This window comes from Antechinus flavipes, chromosome 4, assembly GCF_016432865.1.
Source record: "Antechinus flavipes isolate AdamAnt ecotype Samford, QLD, Australia chromosome 4, AdamAnt_v2, whole genome shotgun sequence".
NCBI lineage: Eukaryota > Metazoa > Chordata > Mammalia > Dasyuromorphia > Dasyuridae > Antechinus > Antechinus flavipes.
In genome coordinates this window covers 93,168,604-93,188,359 of record NC_067401.1, presented here as the reverse complement: position 1 = coordinate 93,188,359, position 19,756 = coordinate 93,168,604, and the positions used below count along the sequence as shown (strand labels likewise).

General features: G+C 32.1%; 1 protein-coding gene across 1 annotated transcript in view; it reads left to right on the top strand.

The window, feature by feature from the left end:
* Nucleotides 1–19,756, top strand: part of RYR2 (ryanodine receptor 2) — a 522,738-nt gene that overhangs the window by 395,925 nt on the left and 107,057 nt on the right. The window contains exons 83-85 of the mRNA XM_051996568.1: nt 7,343–7,442; nt 9,215–9,294; nt 14,470–14,546. Of these exons, the coding sequence (XP_051852528.1) occupies nt 7,343–7,442; nt 9,215–9,294; nt 14,470–14,546 (257 nt within the window). The remainder of the gene's footprint in view (nt 1–7,342; nt 7,443–9,214; nt 9,295–14,469; nt 14,547–19,756) is intronic.

Sequence of the window (19,756 nt, the reverse complement as noted above, 5' to 3'; positions counted from 1 at the left end):
CTTTATAGATAGTTAACAATGACTTATAATTCAGTTGTAATGGTTTCTTGCTTCTCACTGCTCTTTTGTAAATTTCTCTTCTAATGAGATTCTAACTATCCTTCAAGTTTTACTTCAATTTCTTCCTTCTATATGAAATACTCCATGGTCCCCTTAGATCTTCTGAGTTTTGAAAAGTCATGCAAGAGTCCTTAGAACTCTTATAGTTCTTTAAAAAAAATTATTATTATGTGCCTTAATGTGCCTTGTAACAGTTATTTTGGATGTAGCTTTTCTTCACCTCCAGATTTTAAATTCTTTGAACTGATGGATTATACTTTATTCCTTTTTAATATGCCCTTAGAGTGCCTAATACAATGTTTTCTGCATTGTTAACACTGAAGATATTCTCTGAATAGTGAACTAATTGTTAAACACTAGGTAGTATAAACATGTGAAAAGTGTTCTAATATATTTGAAAACTTAATAAAGTTATCAGATTCTTGTTGATAGACTATAATCACAAATTTAGAAACAGAGCCCACATTTGGTAGACAACCTGCCTACATTTAGGCATTAATACTGAATTTTGAGGCAGATATCTGGGTTTGAATCCTACCTAATTATGCTTATTACTTGTGGAGTGTTAAGCAAATCACTTGACATCTCTTGGTTTAAGTTTCTTCATTCTTCATTTATAATATGAAAGATTTGATCAGATAATTTCTAAGGCTTCTTCCATTCTAAATTCTATGATCATAAAAGTACATAAACCATACAGTGATATTCTAATGAGGGCTTTTCTTCCTTTTTATAGGAAAGACATATTTAAAAATAGAATTATTTTCATTTGTGATAGAATTCATTCTCATTTTGGGATTCACTCATTAATTGGGGTCTGATTGGATACAAGAAGGCATGGTATGATATGAAAGGTATCAGATATCTCAACATTTAAAAAGATCACAAATCAATACTTCGTAAACTAGAGGTACATCTACAACATGCTTGTAAGTGTTAGTCACCCAGCATCTTTTCAAATTTTTATCATCCGTAAAAAGGAACCTACCACCTGCCTAGGAAATCCGTTACTCTTTGGAAGAATTCCAATTGTTAGAAAGTTTTCCCTTAAAAAAATTATATTTCCATGTCAGCATCTTTTCTTTCTTTTTTCTTTTTTCTTTTTCTTTTCTTTTTTTTTTTTTTATTATTGCTCCTACTTCTGACTTCTGCAGCCAAGCAATACAAATGTTTTTTTTCCACATGATCCTCTTTCAGATACTTAAACCAACTGCATTGGCCCCTTAAATTTTCTTTTCACCAGTCTAAATATCTTCCATACCTAGAATTGATGCTCATATGATATGATCTCCAGGCTCATCATTATCCTGGTTGCCCTCTATAAATCTTACAATATCTTTCAGTAGACTTTTTCAAATATGTTGCCCACAACTCAACATTTGATTTGATTTGATGAGATCAAGGAAAAGTACATTATGACTGTGAGTTCCCTTAGTCTAAACCCTATGTAATACACACACACATACAAACACATACCTGTATATGTATATATATAAATACATATATATATATATCTCAACACATATACATTGTATGTATATTTATTTTATTTATTAGGAAAAGAAATGTAGAGTTGATGTTTTCTTTATTATATTACATAATTATTATTACATATTTTCTTTCATAAAATAAATTTTACTTGTATATCTATTTATTTATATTTATATATATTTGTCATATATATTTATATGACAAAATTTTCCCCTAGTATCATTCAACTTCTCCACTACCAAGCAGATATCACATATAACAATGAATATTTTTTTAAAGAAAAGGGGGAGGGAGCAGCTAGGTGGCACAGTAGATAGCGCACCAGCCTTGAAGTTAGGAGGACCTGAGTTCAAATCTGATCCCAGACAGTTAACACTTCCTAGTTGTATGACCCTGGGCAAGTCATTTAACCTCAATTGCTTCAGTAGGAAAAAAAAAAAAAAAAGAAAGAAATTTAGTAACAGGGAGGAGGGAATTACCACAGTGATTGAGAAAGTCTGAAAATGTATGCAATATACTACACTGGATAGCAATGGACATTATTTGCTGCCCTCAAAGTTGTAGCTTAATAGCATTTTTTTATCATTTTATGTGGTTCAGTCATTTTAGTCATGTCCAACTCTTTATGATCTTATTTAGGATTTTCTTGGCAAAAACATTGGATTGTTTCTTTCTCCAGTTCATTTTACAGATGAGGAAATTGAAGCAAACAGAGTTAAGGGACTTACTCAGCATTTGCACAGTTAGTTGATATCTGAGGGCTGATTTGAACTCAGGAAGATATGTCATACTATCTTCAGACCTCATACTTGAATCACTGCTCCCTTGAACCATTTCTTTGATAGTTTAGTATTGTAGAATCTGTTAGCAAGAATTTCAGTTATAAAATCTATTTCATCTTAGTTGCATATCCTTTTTTTTGATGTACTTTTTAAACTAATTTAGATAAGCATATTCCATAAACAAATCCCTGCAGAAGTATGATTGTTCATAATATCTGGTCACACTTCTATATTCTAAATAACATTAAAAGAAATAATTTAGAAAATCCATTGTATTCCTTTTTTAAAAATTTATTTAATCTTCTGGATCTTCAGCCAAATCAAAAGAAATAGTACTTATCAATTGCTTTCCACTGTGTCTGATATTCATATTAGAAGCATTTAATATATGAATGTTTGTTCCCTTCATCTTCCATCCCTCTTTTCTTCAATAAGTTTCTTCTCATACTTTTATTATTCATGCAGCCTTTTAGTAATTACTTGCTACAGTATTTTAACATAGAAAACTTGGATAAAGAGACTGCATTGTGTAAGATACTACATGAAGTAAACTTCTAAGATTCCAATTATTATAATTGTTAAATACTTAAGAAATCTGGATGCTAAAATCATGCTAGATTTGAACAGTTCCAAATTGATCATATGTAAGGATTTTTTTTAATATTGAGAAACAAAAATATAGAAAAACTTCAGTAGTATTGAAGGTTAGAACACAAGGAGAAATTATTATGATGGAATGTGAGAATAAAATTAAATGTCACATTTAAAATACATTAATCAGAATAATTGCATTTGTACCTATTTTCTTGTAAAGAGTTAATTGACTAAAATTTGAATGTATATAAAAAGAATATTGATATTGTGTTGGCTTTTTCATCTCATATGGCAAAACTACAAAATACTATATCAGGTATAATTTGGTTTTCTTTCAGATTAATTCTACAAAGCTATTCACATTGCAAGATACTTTCATGTAATCAATTCAGCATTTATAAATTATTTATTGTGTATTCAGAGTATAGAATAAATTGGACAAATGAATAGATTATTCCAAAAGCCTAGCTTTTTAGTATCTTGAACATTATAGAATAATTCAATCTCTTGTTTGGTTTATGGTCTGAATCAATATCATTATCAAGTTTTTACCACTTTATTTCTTTCCATCTTTCTTGCATGTAGTTTTCAAATTTTGCTTTCTGTCAATATCTTTTATTCTGTTTAGTAACTAAAGAATTCATTCTCTAAAAATGTTTTTTTGAATGTCTCTAGTATATTGTGAGTCCTTCAAAAACATGTCAAATAAAATAATATTTTTATTTTAACACATTTCTTCTTGTATTTAAAAATATAAAATGCAGTTCATGAAATTACATTCTCTTTTCGATCTCAACTTGCTTCTTTAAAACATGTAGTAGAATTCTTAAGGTAATTATCATAATATTTTTCTAAACAAATGTGGAAGACTTAAAAACAACTAAACTGAAGATTATTGGGTGCTATTGGAACCATAACCGATCAGATTCAAATCATCAGTCTTTAGTTGAAATTGCCACTTCAAGCAAGTACTGAAGATTGTTCTTTCAGAAAGAAGGAATCTTTTGTATTGGTCAAAAAAGTCCAGCTTAAAATATATATTCCCTTCTCTATTCTGGGATTATCAAAAGAATTAGAAAAACTCTTTGACCACCAAGAAAAAAGGGACCATTGTTATTTCTGCTTCTTGTTTTCTTCTCTTTTTGGTCTTAACATTAGCCAGACTATTGACGATGCAAAAGAACTGTGTTTTCCTTGAGAATCATCTTATTTTGTTTTACTCTTTAAATGTCAAAAGCTTGACATGAGAGAGATTTTATTGCAAAGTTGTCACTCTGAAGAGAATGTTATTTGATTAATATTTCAAATCCAAATATTCAAATCACATCTCTTGTCTCACCGATAAATGCATCTGATCTTGAGAGCTTCATCATGACTTATTTGTAACAATATCTAGTGATTTTTAATTCTCTTGCTTTCTAAAATCAATATTCTTTGGGGATAAATTTAAGTTAACTTTATTTTTTTCAAAATACTTCCCTCCTTCTGTAACCCTGGAACAATTCCAGAAATGTAAAATAACCAAGTGGCCATTTTAATTTGAGATCATATTGAAATTCAGATAATCTGAATCTGAAAATAAAAGCTACTACTCAATTGTGGGTTTTTTTTTTGTGTGTGTGATTTAACTGATAAAGTAATTCTTCAGTGAATTATTCCTACTACCAAAAAAGTTTGGTATATGTTCCGCATTTCATAATTTTAGAAAATTGCTTGGGGTAATGAGACATTAAGGTATTTGTCTAAGGTCACACAGTACATGTAAGAGGGAGGATTTGAGTCAAAATCTTTCTCTAAGGCCATCATTTTCTCCACTGTGCCATGCACCTTTCACAAGTCAAAAGCTACCCTAAATAAGGAAAAATAACAACTTCATAGAATGATTTCTGGGAACATCAATTATCCTTTTCTGTTTGACAATTACTCTAAAATAAACTAGATTTTATTCTTATTATAGTAACTCTTTAAAAAATTAAATCATTCTCCTGATATCTAAAATTCACTAGGAAAAGAACCATGAAATAGAAAGGATGGGAATATTACTGTAGTAAATTGCATTTTTCCCCTCACTCATATCCTAAAGTAAAAGAAATCTTATTTTCTTCTATTTAGTGCTCATTTATTATCCTATATCTTTTTTATGGTTTCTTATGTAGTTTTCAAGACTTTAAAGTTATGACATATTTTTCACTAATAAGGGGTAGAGTAACATAAAACAGACAATTCTTAGAAGAAGAAAAAAGATGTGCTAGAGAATTGCTGACTATCTTGCCTCTCAGTCTAAAAATGGAGCCATTAATAATCTACAGTAGATTTAATATTGACCTGGCAGATCTTAGTCTATACTTTTTGACTGAATGTTTACTCAAGTGAGTCTTTTCATCTTCCAAAAAAGTATACATTAGTTACCCAGTGTTAGGTGCTGTATAATCAAAAACAATAGAATCTTTGCAAATTGTGTTTATAGTCAATGGACTTTGTCACATTCAATTAATATAGAGGAGACCAGAAATTTAAATTTTTTAATCCAAATCGTTCTGTCTTTGAACATTTCCATGTTTGGTGGTGGTTTGTCAAGTCAACCTGAAGGCTGTCTTCATTTGTTCTCTTATATCAATGTAGGAACTGGCCTTTTCTCTATCTTCATCTCTTTTCATCCTTTGATTCTTTTGCTCATAGTAATGATAAGTTTTTTGTGTTAACATATTTTGTTACCACTCTTACATTGAAAAGCACTTTATTAACAAAAATATAAGTCATTTAAGCTGGAAGCAACTGTAAGCAGCTCTAGCAATAGAAGGAAAGTAAAAGATTGTTGGGTCTAAAAAGAAGAATCAAATGTTGCTCATCAGTTTTAAGCAGCACCTGAAGAGCAGACAAAAAGGTTTTCTTTCAGTTTTCCTGAAACTGTGTTGTAACAACAATATAGTTTTGTGTATGTGTGTGTGGTTTTGTTTTCGTTTTGTTTTTTGACTTCACAGGAAGAGGTTTAAACATGAAGGCAAACCTTTTAGATGTTAGCATGGCTACATATAAAGCAAAGCTGCCTTTTTTTTTCTGTTCTATGCTTCCATTTAGGCCTATCACATAATTTAAGAAAAAAATAAAAATTAACCACAGGAGCTCTAACTGTAGTGTGAAAAAAAAAAAAACCTGATCAATTTTGTTTTCGCAGCACGATATTATCAAAGATTTAAGAAACAAATTTGCCAGCCTCGGCGAGAACTCTCTGGTAACAGCATAAATGTCTGTGTTGGTTGCTTTTGATTTAAAGGTTTCTTTTTTCATTTGTTTGAGCCCATTTATTTTCCCTCTTCTTTTAGTTTACTTTATTTTTCATATTATGTAACTAGCAAGCCTTCATTTTTTAAACCTCTTCCATCTTCCAGTGTCTATTTTCCGTACTTTGGATGGAAAGTTTATGGCAGCAAAGCTGTCACTCTGGCTACTTCTGCTGCAGCTGTTCCTGCTCTTAGGTCATATATGTTTTGGCCGTTGTGTTTTTGGACATGATACTAATTGACTGTTTCATGTCCCATTGACTAAGCTTTTCTACCACGCCATTCTGATGGACTCGCTGTCAAAGGGCTCTATGCAACTTTCATTTTGCAACTTATACTGCTTAGTCCCGTCTCAATTCTCCAGCGAACTGGATTGCTCAAGTGAATGATCATACTAGTCTTGAACTTGCTGTGCCTTTATATTTTATTTTTATTTTCTTCTTTATGTTTTCAGTGGTAGTTTAAATGGAAAAGAATAAACTTCAATCATTGCTCCAGCAGCGCCATGCAGTATCGTTTGTTACCACCAGAGAATGCAAAATATAAAGGCACATTGCATTCTTTATTCTTTGGGGATCAATGTGATTGGGGTGATCAGTATGATAAGTACACTACTTAGTTGAAATCTATCTCTTTTTTATATCAGCTTTCAATTTTGGTTAAACTCCAAGATGTCTCAGATCAAGCTTTTCTGTGATTCAGTGACAACTTGCAACTCGAGTCATTTGCTGAGCAGTATCAAGTTATGGTTATGTCATGGGAGATTACTAAAAATATGAAAAATAAATGCACAAAAATACAATTCAGAAAGTGCAAGTTTAATGAAGTACTACAAAACTGTGATACGTGCTTTGGGCTGATCGAACAATTCACAATTGAGAAAATCCATCCTAATAAACCAGCACTAAAAGTATATTGAGAAAAGTTAAAAAAAAAAAAAAAAAAAAAAAAGGGGGGGGGTGGAGAATGAGTTGAATATGTTGGTATCTATTGAGTAACAGTGTTTGTATTGAAATGGTTCATAATGTTGTCATAGAGCCCATACATGAAGAGATAACTTTAAAAATTATCGTCTTTAGACATATTTTATGTTCTCTGATGACTACAACATAAATGGTTGGGATTTGTGTTCAGGAAAAAGAAATGGAAAAACAAAAACTCCTCTACCAGCAAGCACGATTACATGACAGAGGGGCTGCTGAAATGGTGCTACAGACAATCAGTGCCAGCAAAGGTAAGAATCTGTAAAAAGATGTCTTTAAATAGTCTTTCTTCCTATTGTTATCTCTTTATTCAAAATACTTATGTTCACAAAATGGTTCTTTTAATGGGCCTTTTAGATTCTATTAATCAAATGTCAACTTTAACCATTATTGAGCCTTCAGTTCATTTTCCCTTATCTATAAAGACCTTCCCTCAGAAATCTTACTAAAAAAAACCTTTTCGGAACATTTTGAAACCTTTCTATTATGTAAATTAGCAAGTATTTTTTTTTTTTTTATATCTACTATGTACCAGGGATTAGAGAGAGAAATTGAAAAATATCATATTTGCCCTCAAGAAGATTACTTTATGTTTGGGGCATATAATACATTCACAGAAAAAAAATTTACAAAATGCAAGTTATATACAAAATAGATATACAATAACTTAGGAGAAAATGTGTAAGGGGAAATCAGAAAGGGCTTCTTGAAGGATTTAGCCTCTATGGAGAAAAATAGAGGTCCTAAGAAGAATAAAGGAAGAGATATTGCTTAGTAGCAGATCCAAAAGGTCCACAGACAGGGATTATATTGTACTTTCAAGTAGGAAAGGACAGTTGGGATGGAGCATATAATATCTAAAAAAGGAGGAATGTGTCATCAACTTGGAAAGATAAACTAGAACCAGATTGTGAAGATTAAATTCCAGATGTATTCTAGAAAAAAATATATATTTTATTGTGGCCTTTGGCCTAAAAATAATGGAAATCCAGTGATGTGGTCAAATTTTAGGAATATCAGTTTGATAGCAATATAGAGCTTGTATTGGAGAGGAAAGACATTGGATATAAGAAGCCCAATTAAGCAGCTATTGCAGTAATCCAGGAAAAAAAAAAAAGTGATAAGGGTATTGTCCTGGTATAAATAAAGATAAGGGAACAATTGTAAGAGATGCTTAGGGAATGTAATCAAGTTTTGGCAATGGAGTGGATATGCAAAGTGGAAGAGAATAAAAAATCCAGGATGGCTCCTAGGTTGTAAATATAGAGAATTAGAGGATTTGATAGATAAATGTTTTGGCTGTTGTGTTTTTGGACATGATACTAATTGTCAGTTTTAAGTGCATCTTCACAATCCTACTTTTAAAAAATCTTTGTAACAAATGCTTATTCTACACATATTACTTTTCAAAATATTTCATCAAATGTGTTCAATTTTGTAACCCAGGGCTTGAGGCTACTATTATTTTAAAAACAAGTCATTGTCATGTATACTTATATTGAATTTAATTTATGCTTTAACATATTTAACATGTATTGGTCAACCTGCCATGGTTGGGGGAGGGGGAATGGGGGGAACGAGGGGAAAAAGTGGAACAAAAAGTTTGCAAATTGTCAATGCTGTAAAATTACCCATGCATATAACTTGTAAATAAAAAGTTATTTAAAAAAACCAAGTCATTGTGTTAGGCCAAATCTATCTTATGTTTTTTAATCTTTCCTATACAGTTTTTTCCCTTCTAGATAGGATACTATATTGAGTATATTTTGCAAGCATAAAAGCTGATATCAAAGTTCCACAATAGGTTAATTTTTTTTCTTTTATTTCTTCTATTCTATAAACATGTAAGTGAATGTTAATGATTTTGTTAGATATTATTATGGTATTATCATCATTGCTGATCAATAAGGTAACATAAAAGACTGATAATAATCATATAAATAAAAACTAATTGGCATAGTGAGGATAAATAAATACAATAGACTTAAAGTAATCTAGAAAATAATATATTTATATTTTTAAGGTGAAACTGGACCAATGGTAGCTGCTACCCTGAAGCTTGGAATTGCCATCTTAAATGGAGGAAATTCTACAGTACAACAGGTAATTTCTTAAAATCATTCTAATTTTGCCATAGTCTAGTTAATGTAGCATTAGTTACTATGTAATACACTTTTCTAAATGAATAGAATGTATAATTAGATGTTGGGTAAATAGGGAAGGAAGACCTAATTCAAAAAATAACTCAGATATTATGACCATGATCAACTCATTTGACTCTTTTGAGTCTGTTTTCTCATTTATAAAATATTTGTATTTACTTCACAAAGAGTACAAGACTCTAATGAGATAATTAGTATGGTTAGGATGTTTTGTAAATTTTGAAGTGCTATATGTATTATTACTACATGGTACATTAATTTTATATTGTCAGATTCTTCCATTTCTCATCTTCCTTACTATTAGTGAGTTAGGTACTTTTAAGTAAATAATGGAATTACAATCACCTAAATGAATAAGGATAAACTCACCTGAATACTTATATAATACATTAAACTTTTTAAATGGCTAGTTCTAAACTATTCTTAGTTATTGACATCAATTTAAATGTAATCATTTTAAATTAAAATAAATTAAAATGTCCATTTCCATTGTAGTCATTGTCTAGATTATTTTCCTGTTTCTGCTCACTTGACACTGATCCATCATATATCTTCTTATGCCTCTCTAAATTCTTCTTATTCTTCATTTTTTTTTGGGGGGGGGCACAGTAATTTTCCATCACATTCATGTAACATCATTTGTTTAGCTATTACCTAATCATTAGGTATCTTCTTTTTTTCACTTCTTTGTTCCCATAAAAAATGATTCTATGATTCATTTGATCTACATGGAACTTCTTTTTCCACCCCTAAGCACTTTGGAATATATATCTGACATTAGGATCTCTGGGCCATAGACAAAGCATAGGTATTTTAGTCACTTATTAATCAAAATTTCAAATTACTTTTTAGAATGTTTGATGCAGATCGTGACTTCAGAAATAGCACATTCATAAAACTGTCTTTCCATAACCCCATGATTCCCTTCCCATCTTTTGTCACCTTTGCCTGTTCTGCTGGCATGAGATAGAACCTCAAAAGTTGTTTTAATTTGTGTTTCTCTCATTAATGATCTGAATTCATATTTTAAAAATTTCTTCTATTTCTTTTTTGGGATGTGTGTATATTCACTCATATTTGGGCATTAAAAGGAAGGAAGGGGGAGGGAGGTTATGAAAATCACATTCAGAATAATCACAAAATATATAACATACATGAAAAATAACCTAGTAATACACACAAGATTTGTGTAATACAACTATAAATATGCATGACAAAATAAAGACAAATTTAAACTACTATTGAGATGATAACTGATCATAGTATGGCCAAGTCAACATAATGAAAAAGATAATACTATTTACATTAAATTAAATATTTAGTGCCATCAAATTTAAATTATTGAAAGGCTAATTTTTAGAACTTGACAAAATAATAAAAGAATTTACTTGAAGGAAAAAAAGTATAGAATCTAAAAAGAAATTATGATGAAAAAATATGAATAAAGGAGACACAGCTAGACTTCAAGTTATATGATAAATGATTATCATCAAATTTAAATTTTAATGCCTAAATATGAGTGAATATACACATACCCCAAAAAAGAAATAGAAGAAAAAATTTTAAATTGTTTTGATAAGCCTAATAAGAAATTCCTCACCCCAATGGATAAGTGATGAAATGATAGTAACAAATAATTCTCAAAAGAAAAAAAAGGTTCCTTTTTTAAAATGGACTTCTGAGAAGACTGGGAATCAGTTTTCTTGAGATTAGGTTACATCACCATTTAATATTGTAAATCACAACAAACTGAAAATGAATTTGTGAACCAACTATCAAATGTCATGCCATTAAAAAATTAGGTCAGATTCTTTTTATAATTGTGACAGAAAACTTATCCATTTCAAGGAATAGAAGTAATCATAAAACACAAAATAGACATTTTGACTTAAATATTTTTATTTTTTTATGAATAAAATCAATGAAAACAAAATTAGAAAAGAAAAAATATAATAGGAAATCAAATATCTTGAGTAAAAATCTTACATAATAAAGTTATATAGGAAAATGATAAAAATATCTATACCAAGGACTATTCCCCAGTAGATTTATTTGACAGACAGATAAGTGGTCAAAAGATATTATAAATTGTTTAAGAAGCTTGTAAAATCTAAATAAAAGCCACCAAGTGGCATGATAGAGCACAGAATCTGGAGTCAAGAAGAAAACTTGAACTCAAAAATGACCTCAGATACTAAATGTGTAACTCTGGGCAAGTCACTTAATCCTCTTTGCCTTCATTTCCCAACTGGAGCAACTGAATAATAAAAACCTGATAACTATTAAAAAAAAAAAAAAAACGATCCAAATCACAAATGAATACAAATTTCGCCTTTCTCTGCATAAATTGACAAATTTAATGGCAGTTAGATGACAGCATATCAATGTGAGATATTATCATTATTCAAGGAGAATAATCAATATTGACAGAGAGATGGAAAAACAGGCACACTAATGAACTATTTCAGTAGAGTCTGAACTGTTTCACTGTTCTGGATTTCATTTTGCAATTGTCATAAGGAGGGAAGGGAAGAAGAAAAGGAATAAGCAGTTATTAAGCCCATACCATGTACCTACCATATGCTTTGCTTAAGTATCTTACAAATATTATTACTTCATTTAATTTTAACACTTCAGTGGTAGGTGCCATCATTACCCCGATTTTATAGTTGAGAAACTAAGGCTGTCAGAGATTGACTTGCCCAGGTCACTTGTCACATAACCTGAAAGTATCTGATGCTGGATTTAAATCCAGATCTTCCTGACTCAGGTCCAGCACTCTGCTGTGCCAGCTAACCAGAGAAAGAGTCACCAATCTAATCTGTCTGATACTCTTTGATGCAGAAAACCCATTATTGGGGAAGTTAAAAGAAGTCAAATTCAAAAACAAAGGTCCAGTGTATGCCAAACTTAAAAAACATCCAGTTATAGTAAAGATCTGAAAATAAAGTGGTTACCCACCAGTTGGAGAATGGCTGAAAAATATATGATATATGAATTAATGAAATAATAATATATGTTGTCACAAATATGAGAAATATAGAAAATTTTGCATGAATTGATATAAAATAAAATAAGTGAAAAATACTACACAATTAAAACAATGTAAATGAAAAGATAACAAAACAAATCAAAATTATTAATTAAAAAAATTAAATATTCTAGAGAAAATATTACAAAATATATATTTTTTCTTATGGCAGAGAGGTGATTAAGTATAGCATAAATATATTGTTAGACATGGTTTTAAAATTGATTTTGTGACATGAAAGATTTAGATCTTTGGATGTGGCAAAAAATGACTGATAAAAGACCTCAATACCTGTATTTTAAAAATATTATATGCTGTGTTGTATTTTAAACTGTTTTTTAAAGGGAGAAATCTGATTAGAATTGATTATGGCAATTTAAAGTAATTAAAGTAAAATAAAATACTTTAAATTGGAAAAAAAAATCTATTTCTGTCAGAGATCTGGTTCTTTACTACTTTTTGTTCTTTTTACTATCCTGTATAGATGCCATCATACAGCCACTGAACTCTGCTATTTAAGGCAGAAAATAATACATTTCTGTGTCTTTTCTTTGACTGTCTCCCTTGCCTTGAATATTCTCCCTCTTCACCTCTGCCTCTTAGTTTTCCTGGCTTCATTCAGATCTTGATTCACAGCTCAAATTTCACTTTCTGTAAGCAGGTCTTTTCCTATTATCTCTTTATCTATTTCTCCATTAGGACCTTAACCTCTCAAATTACTTTCCATCTACTCTGTTAATTACATGTTATTTACCTCTTTAGAATGTGAGTTCTTGGAGGGCAGATACTCTTTTAACCATTTTTTATATCTTCAGTCTTTAGCATGGTACCTGTCAAATAGTAAACTCTTTATAAATGCTTGCTGACTAATCAAAGTTAAATTGTAAAACTTCAGAGAGCCTGAAAAAGTTGGTTTACAAACATTTATATGCTCTTCTTTAAGAACTGAGGGATTTAAGAGTTCTTTAGTAGCTGACTTTCAGGAAAATCTTCTCCACCTTGCAAAGGAATCACCATGGAAATTTTCACTGTGTTTATGTTTCATAGATTATAGCATTCTTTTTTATTTCCTTTCTTATACTCCCATACAGCATTCAAGCCCTTTCTTTTTTCTTCTGAAGTTCCTTTTACCTATAGGTAAATGCTTCCATGATCCTGTGGTATCATCTCCTCAGTTTTAATAAAGATAATGCCTCATCATTTCTGTGTTATATATTTAGTTGTATAGATTTAATTGACAGCCTTGTGTTCTGTTATTTGGAGGACTTCCTACAGAGAATGTAGAGTCACAGGAATGTAGTTTGTGAGGCACCCTGAGAGATTTATCTAATCTAGTATGTTCTTTAATTCTAGAGATTAAGATTCTACAATCTTATTATATCATTAAGTAGTTAAGAAACATTTCTTTGTCCTCTAGGCCTAGTTAGTGGTCTTATACCACAAGGGACTTTGTATAAAATCTTCATTGCTGGAGGAAGATTTCTACTTAATGACTAATTAACAAACATTAAGTAACTGTGTAGATGGTCATACTTAGGTCCACTAAGATTGTTTGACCTAACATTATTTAGGACACAAAGAATTATTACTTTCTTATTTATTGTCATAACATAGATTTAGATCTTGAAGGATGCTTAAATCTAGGTTAATCCTGCCCTTTCATTTTATAGCTAAAGATGCTATAGATAATAGAGATCAAGTGACTTGCACATTAGATTATATAGGTATTATATTGCAAAGCTAGAATTCAACCTCAGGTTCTTAGTGACTGTAATTCTCCCAAGAAATTAACAGATATGATGAATCTTTATCCTTGTGGAAGAGTTGTTCATAATTTTTGAGTGCATCTGTTTTTCATAGAATGATCTTATAAAATTGTAGTAGCTGAAATATATTATGTATAATTTCCCTATGCAATGTGATAGTAAATTGGGATGAAAACATAGTTTAAGCGTTATAACCAATATTATTTCATTTCAAAAATATTAATATTATTCATATGCAATGCATATTCATCTACATTGTTCAAATAATCAAAAATTTTATTTTATCTCATTGAGTAAGTGGTTTATGTATTTACTGTAGAAAATGCTTGACTACCTCAAAGAGAAAAAGGATGTGGGCTTCTTTCAGAGCCTTGCTGGTCTGATGCAGTCATGTAGGTAAGAAAATACCTTCCTTCAATCAATCATTATTTTTCCTGAAATATTTTAAAAGTGTGTGTCAAAAAACAGAAACTAAATTTATTTCATGTACTTTTGATTCAAAAGAAAACTAGTAAGTCAGTCTAATGTGAAGGAAAGTAGTAAAACATAAGTTCTGATTGGCAGATTGGAACACATTTGAGGGCTAGCAGTAGGGAGGGTTCAGTCCTTGAATCAGGTGTTTATGCTTTTAAAAAATTATTTTTTGTTATATACATGACAAATATGAATATTTTGTTACACCTATGAAGAGCATAAAAGATAACTATCTATAAAATTATGAAGAGTTTTATATAGTTTGGATTCTTTAAAATTTTATAAGATTTAACATCTAATTAATAGCATTGTCCTACCTGTTTGTGTTACTCTTTCTGAACATTGTAATTATGTGTAATTTTTGATGTTGTTTGACTTTTTTCTTTTTTGTGCATTATTCTCAATACTCACCAATTGTCACTAGTCAAATAAAATCTCCCATGTAACTAAATATTGTGAAACAAAATCGATCATGATCTGTGTTAGTAAATATTTTTAGAGCTCCTACTATGTGCCAGGCACAATGCTAGGCCCTCTGAAAACAAAAATTGATATATATCAATTGATATATCAAGATAATTCCTAGTCTCAAGAAAAGAAGTTGAAAAAAAATAGTATAATATAATATAATATAATAGAGATTCAGTTCAGGACACGACAAGACATGCATTCCCTTATCCAAATTAAAATCAGAGACTCTCAAGGTGTAAAAAACAACAACAAAGATTTATTATAATCTCACAAGAAACTGCAACTCTCAATAGACAAGATGTCAGTAGAGGAGTGCAAAGAGCAAACTGCAAAACACAAGATTAAATAGACCTTAAATGCAGAAACCTCAGCTCATCCTCCAACTTTTCTATTGTTTGGGGAATTCAGGCATACATTTCAAATGTGGAAATCTATCCCAGAAACAAAAAAATAAATAACAAACTCTTAATTCAAATTTCCCTAGAGAACTGCTATACAAGCAGATAAGAGATTTCTGTTACCTGAATTCCCAAAGCCATCACCTTCAAAAGAAGTATTTAAATGCTAATTAAGAGGCAGGGGGAAACAGGAGGGAAATATTCATCCAAGAAAACAGAACACCTGCAGCTTTTAGCTATAGCTCAACTTGTTAGTACAGACTCTCAAGTCACAAATATGGCATAAGTCGAAGCCACATTTCCATGAAAGATCTTCAGTTTATCCCATTTAGTCCCTCCTCTTTATTTAAAAATCTTTGAAGACTTCTCATGCCATCCTTGATACATTTCCTCAACCATCTTGTTTTCAGTCTCCAATCCCTTTGGACCTGGTTTGTCCTTTTTTTCCTCTCCTGGGGAACATTCTCATCCTTTAATACTCCAAGTCTAACTGAACTTCCCCTTTCAAGTTGTTCAGTCTTTCCTCTGTGAAAAGCCTAGTCACGTTCCTGAGGTTAAATTTTCCCTATATATTTTCCCTTTAAAACCTACTTGTGGGCCATCCTATGTTGCCACCTTCTCTGGGTCAGCCCACCACAGCATTCTGCCTTGTGGTATCTTTTCCCTTCCCCCATACCACATAGTATGTCCCCCTAACTGAATTTCTCCTCCTTACAACTCTTTTAGGGTGCTGAGTCCTTTTCAAGATTTAGTCTACCAGCTAGGGGTATGCCTCACCTCATGGGATGCTCCCTTTTTCCTGGGAAATTGTGAATTCTAATGAGGAACTTGTCTTACATATGTTCTTCCACCTCTATTTCATATTTACCATCCCTTCATATTGTCTGTAACCTATTCCCCAAAATGAATCTACCCTTTGCCAAAGAGAATGGCGATCATGAACTCTTCACATAACCAAGCCCCAGCTTCTAGTGCCTTCAGTCATTTGGTGACAAACTTCACACCGTCGGTGAGGACCAGGTCTGGAATGAGACATGGACCAATTTTCTGATGTCTTTGGCAATTTCCTTCACTACCTGTCCATTATCATCAATTTTCATATAGCAACAATTTAATTTCCCACAAACTCTACCTTCTTCAGCCAATAAGTCTAATACCAATCTAGACTGAGTGGCCTGGTCTGCTAACAAATACAGTGTTTTTGTCATCTGGGTAGTAATTATTTTGACCATGGCCTGGAACCTAATGAGGGTATTCAGTATACTGTTTGGGGTTCTATGCCCCCAAATCCCATCTGGGACCATCTTATCACCCCAAACATTTGTGTTTCCAGTTATTAGGGTAGGTAACTCTTCACAAATAAAGATTGTAATGCCGGAGAAACTGAGGCAGGAGAGAGATTAGAGAGTTTTTAATATTTTATTAATGGGAGAGTAAGATTGACTGATCAGGACTCTTGTCTCAGATTATCCAGTCAGACAGAGATAAGTATACTGGGACCAAGGAATCCATATTGGTCCCAGGGCTGGAGGACCCAAAGAATCCAGCGTCCAGCATACAACTGCCAGCCGCCATACTGCAGCAATGAATGGAAAAACCCCAACTTCTTAAATACCTTTTTGGAGACAAAGAAGAGAAAGGGAGGGAAAGTTTTTTTTATCAGGGAGGGGAAGCCATAAAACCTAAAAATTCCAGAGACAAAGAAGTAAAGATATCATGGGTTGATCTTGGAATATTCTAAAGGAATATTGTAAATCCCTAAAAGAGTCAAGAGATCTACTCTTTTATCTTGCTAATTCATAACCCGAGAGCAAATAATCCTTAGTTTTACTGGGTCAGAGACAGAACAGTTAAGGAAACTGAGATGGGACAGTTAAAGAGAACTGTGGCATAACATTCCACACTCTTTCTCTTAAATATTCAAATCTTTGAATCTTAGCACCTTCCTCTAGATACCCAGGAGGTCTTTGACCTACCTTATGTAAAGCAAATGAGCCAAAAATAAAACTAGAAAAAAGGACTCATATGGCAAGAGCAAGTCTCTCCCTGATAACCCCAGAGTTAACAGCTGTACAAAGGCTCCCTTGTTGCAAGCATGTCAGGTCCTCTATAGTTCTGGAGCACCATCTCAGCCAGAGAATCCAGTTTGAGATGGATAGTTAGGTCTGTGATCATTTGTGCACTTAACTCAGTCTCTGCTTACAAAGCAGCAGGGTCCAAGGCCCAGTCAGAGAGGCAGCCCTCTCCATGGGGGAAGGATGAGGGTTGTAGTAGCTCCACCCGTCCCCACCCAGAGAAACAGGACTGCTATTAGAATACAGATTTCTGAGCAGATAATGCACAGTTAGACCATCAAGGCAGGCAAACTCCAAACTTTTTAGGTGCCTCAAGCCAAACTTCAAGGTCCTTTGAAATCCTGAAATACTTAATGAACTGGGGTTACAGGAATGGAAAAACAGATCAGAGAGACTGCCAGTGTCACGACAGGTGTCTGATTTCTAAAACTTTTCTAAAAAAATAATCCCCAAAACTGAGTCTGCCAGGGAAATTTTAACAAAATAAGGGATTCTAAAACGAAAGCATCCACATTCAATCTGAACTAGTGAGGTAAGGGGTGGAGCAGAGATGCCTAAGGCAAAGTGAATAGGAAGCTAGGGGTTCCCATTCTTTCAGGTATTTTGAAAAAAATATACCAGTTTCCCCAATGTTCTATCTCTACCTCCCCCTTTTTTTTTCCTCACGGAAAGGAATTATCAAATGACCACTCCCCATATAAATCCCAAGAGCAAATCAAAATCCCTAAACATAACAGACTAATACAGTAGCATTTCCTAAAAAGGCCTAAAAACATATCAGCAATAATTACACAATTTTAACAAATCCATATCAAATCTTAAACACACAGTAATAGATGATCCAGGCAAGGTTTAACAGTCAGTCATCAATCATTCCCAAGGTCCCTCATATCAGTCCAAAGTACACTCGATGCAGGGTCCAGTCCATGGTCTCATTTTAAAACTGCTGCTTCAGGCTGTGAAGTGATAGGAGGCTCTCATTCCTTGCAGAGTGGGTGCATCATGCTGACAGTCAAGGCTGATCAAAGCTGATCCAGGTTCCAGAAGCAAGCCAATATCTGTAATTTGACCAAAATCTAGAACAAACACAAATCTAACACATAAAGATTAGATCAGTCTCAGATAGAAAGACTCAGTTCACCAAACTGTTGCAAAACATGAGGAGGCCAAAATGGATTGGCCATCAGTTTCCTATGTGAAGAGACGAGTTTGCTTTACAGGCCAAGCAAATGGGTGCAGTGTTACAGACCCTTGTTAATTGTCCACTTATCGATGCAGAAACCTTAAAGGAACAAAACACAAATATCCAGTAACAGACGGATGACCAGGCGAAATACTCAATTGCCCAAGCATTTAGGATACAATGATTACATATAGCCAGACTGAAAATAGCAAGGCTTGACATAATTGAATTGCATTAACAGTTCCATTGACATTGCTCTGATCAGAGAGATCAGTTACAGAAGGAAAAATGCAAGAACATAACTATAACATAACATAACATAAGCAGTTGAGTTTTAACAGCTTATCAATCAATTGTCCCAGTAACTGTCACAGGGTGGAGCTTTAAAACTCCCAAATAGCATTAGCTAATTAACTCTAAGCCCAAAAACTTTTACCTCCAATAACAAATGTCATTAATCAAATTTCTGATAAATCTTAAACAAAGAGTTACCATAACCTTATAGTAATAACAGAAAGAAATTTCGTCTCAGTAAGTTCACAACTTAGAACAATTATCATATCTAGGTAGATGTTACATGAGTGAACATTATACATACAAATCAGTTTGCTTTTAAAATACCCAATACATAGAAAAACATCCCAAATTGCATATTGTCCATAACAAACATTTTCAAAAGGACAAAGAAAAAAAACTTATGTCCAGAGGCCCTTTAAATAACCTCAGAATGACCCAATACAATCAATTTAAACTTTATACAAAAGACCCAATTCCACATAAAAGAATTCAAGAAGGTTTTTTTTTTTTTTTTAACATAGCAATTAAAATTTTAGAAATACTCGGACCAAAGTATGGATCACATTTATGACCATTTTCTTTTAACCAAAAAAAAAATTTATGTATCAAGAAACAAATATTCAATCTATAAAAGTAAGCATGTCCTTAAAAATCACACTTTGCTGCACTGCCGCAATCAGATAAGAAAAAAAAATGGCAGGAACATAC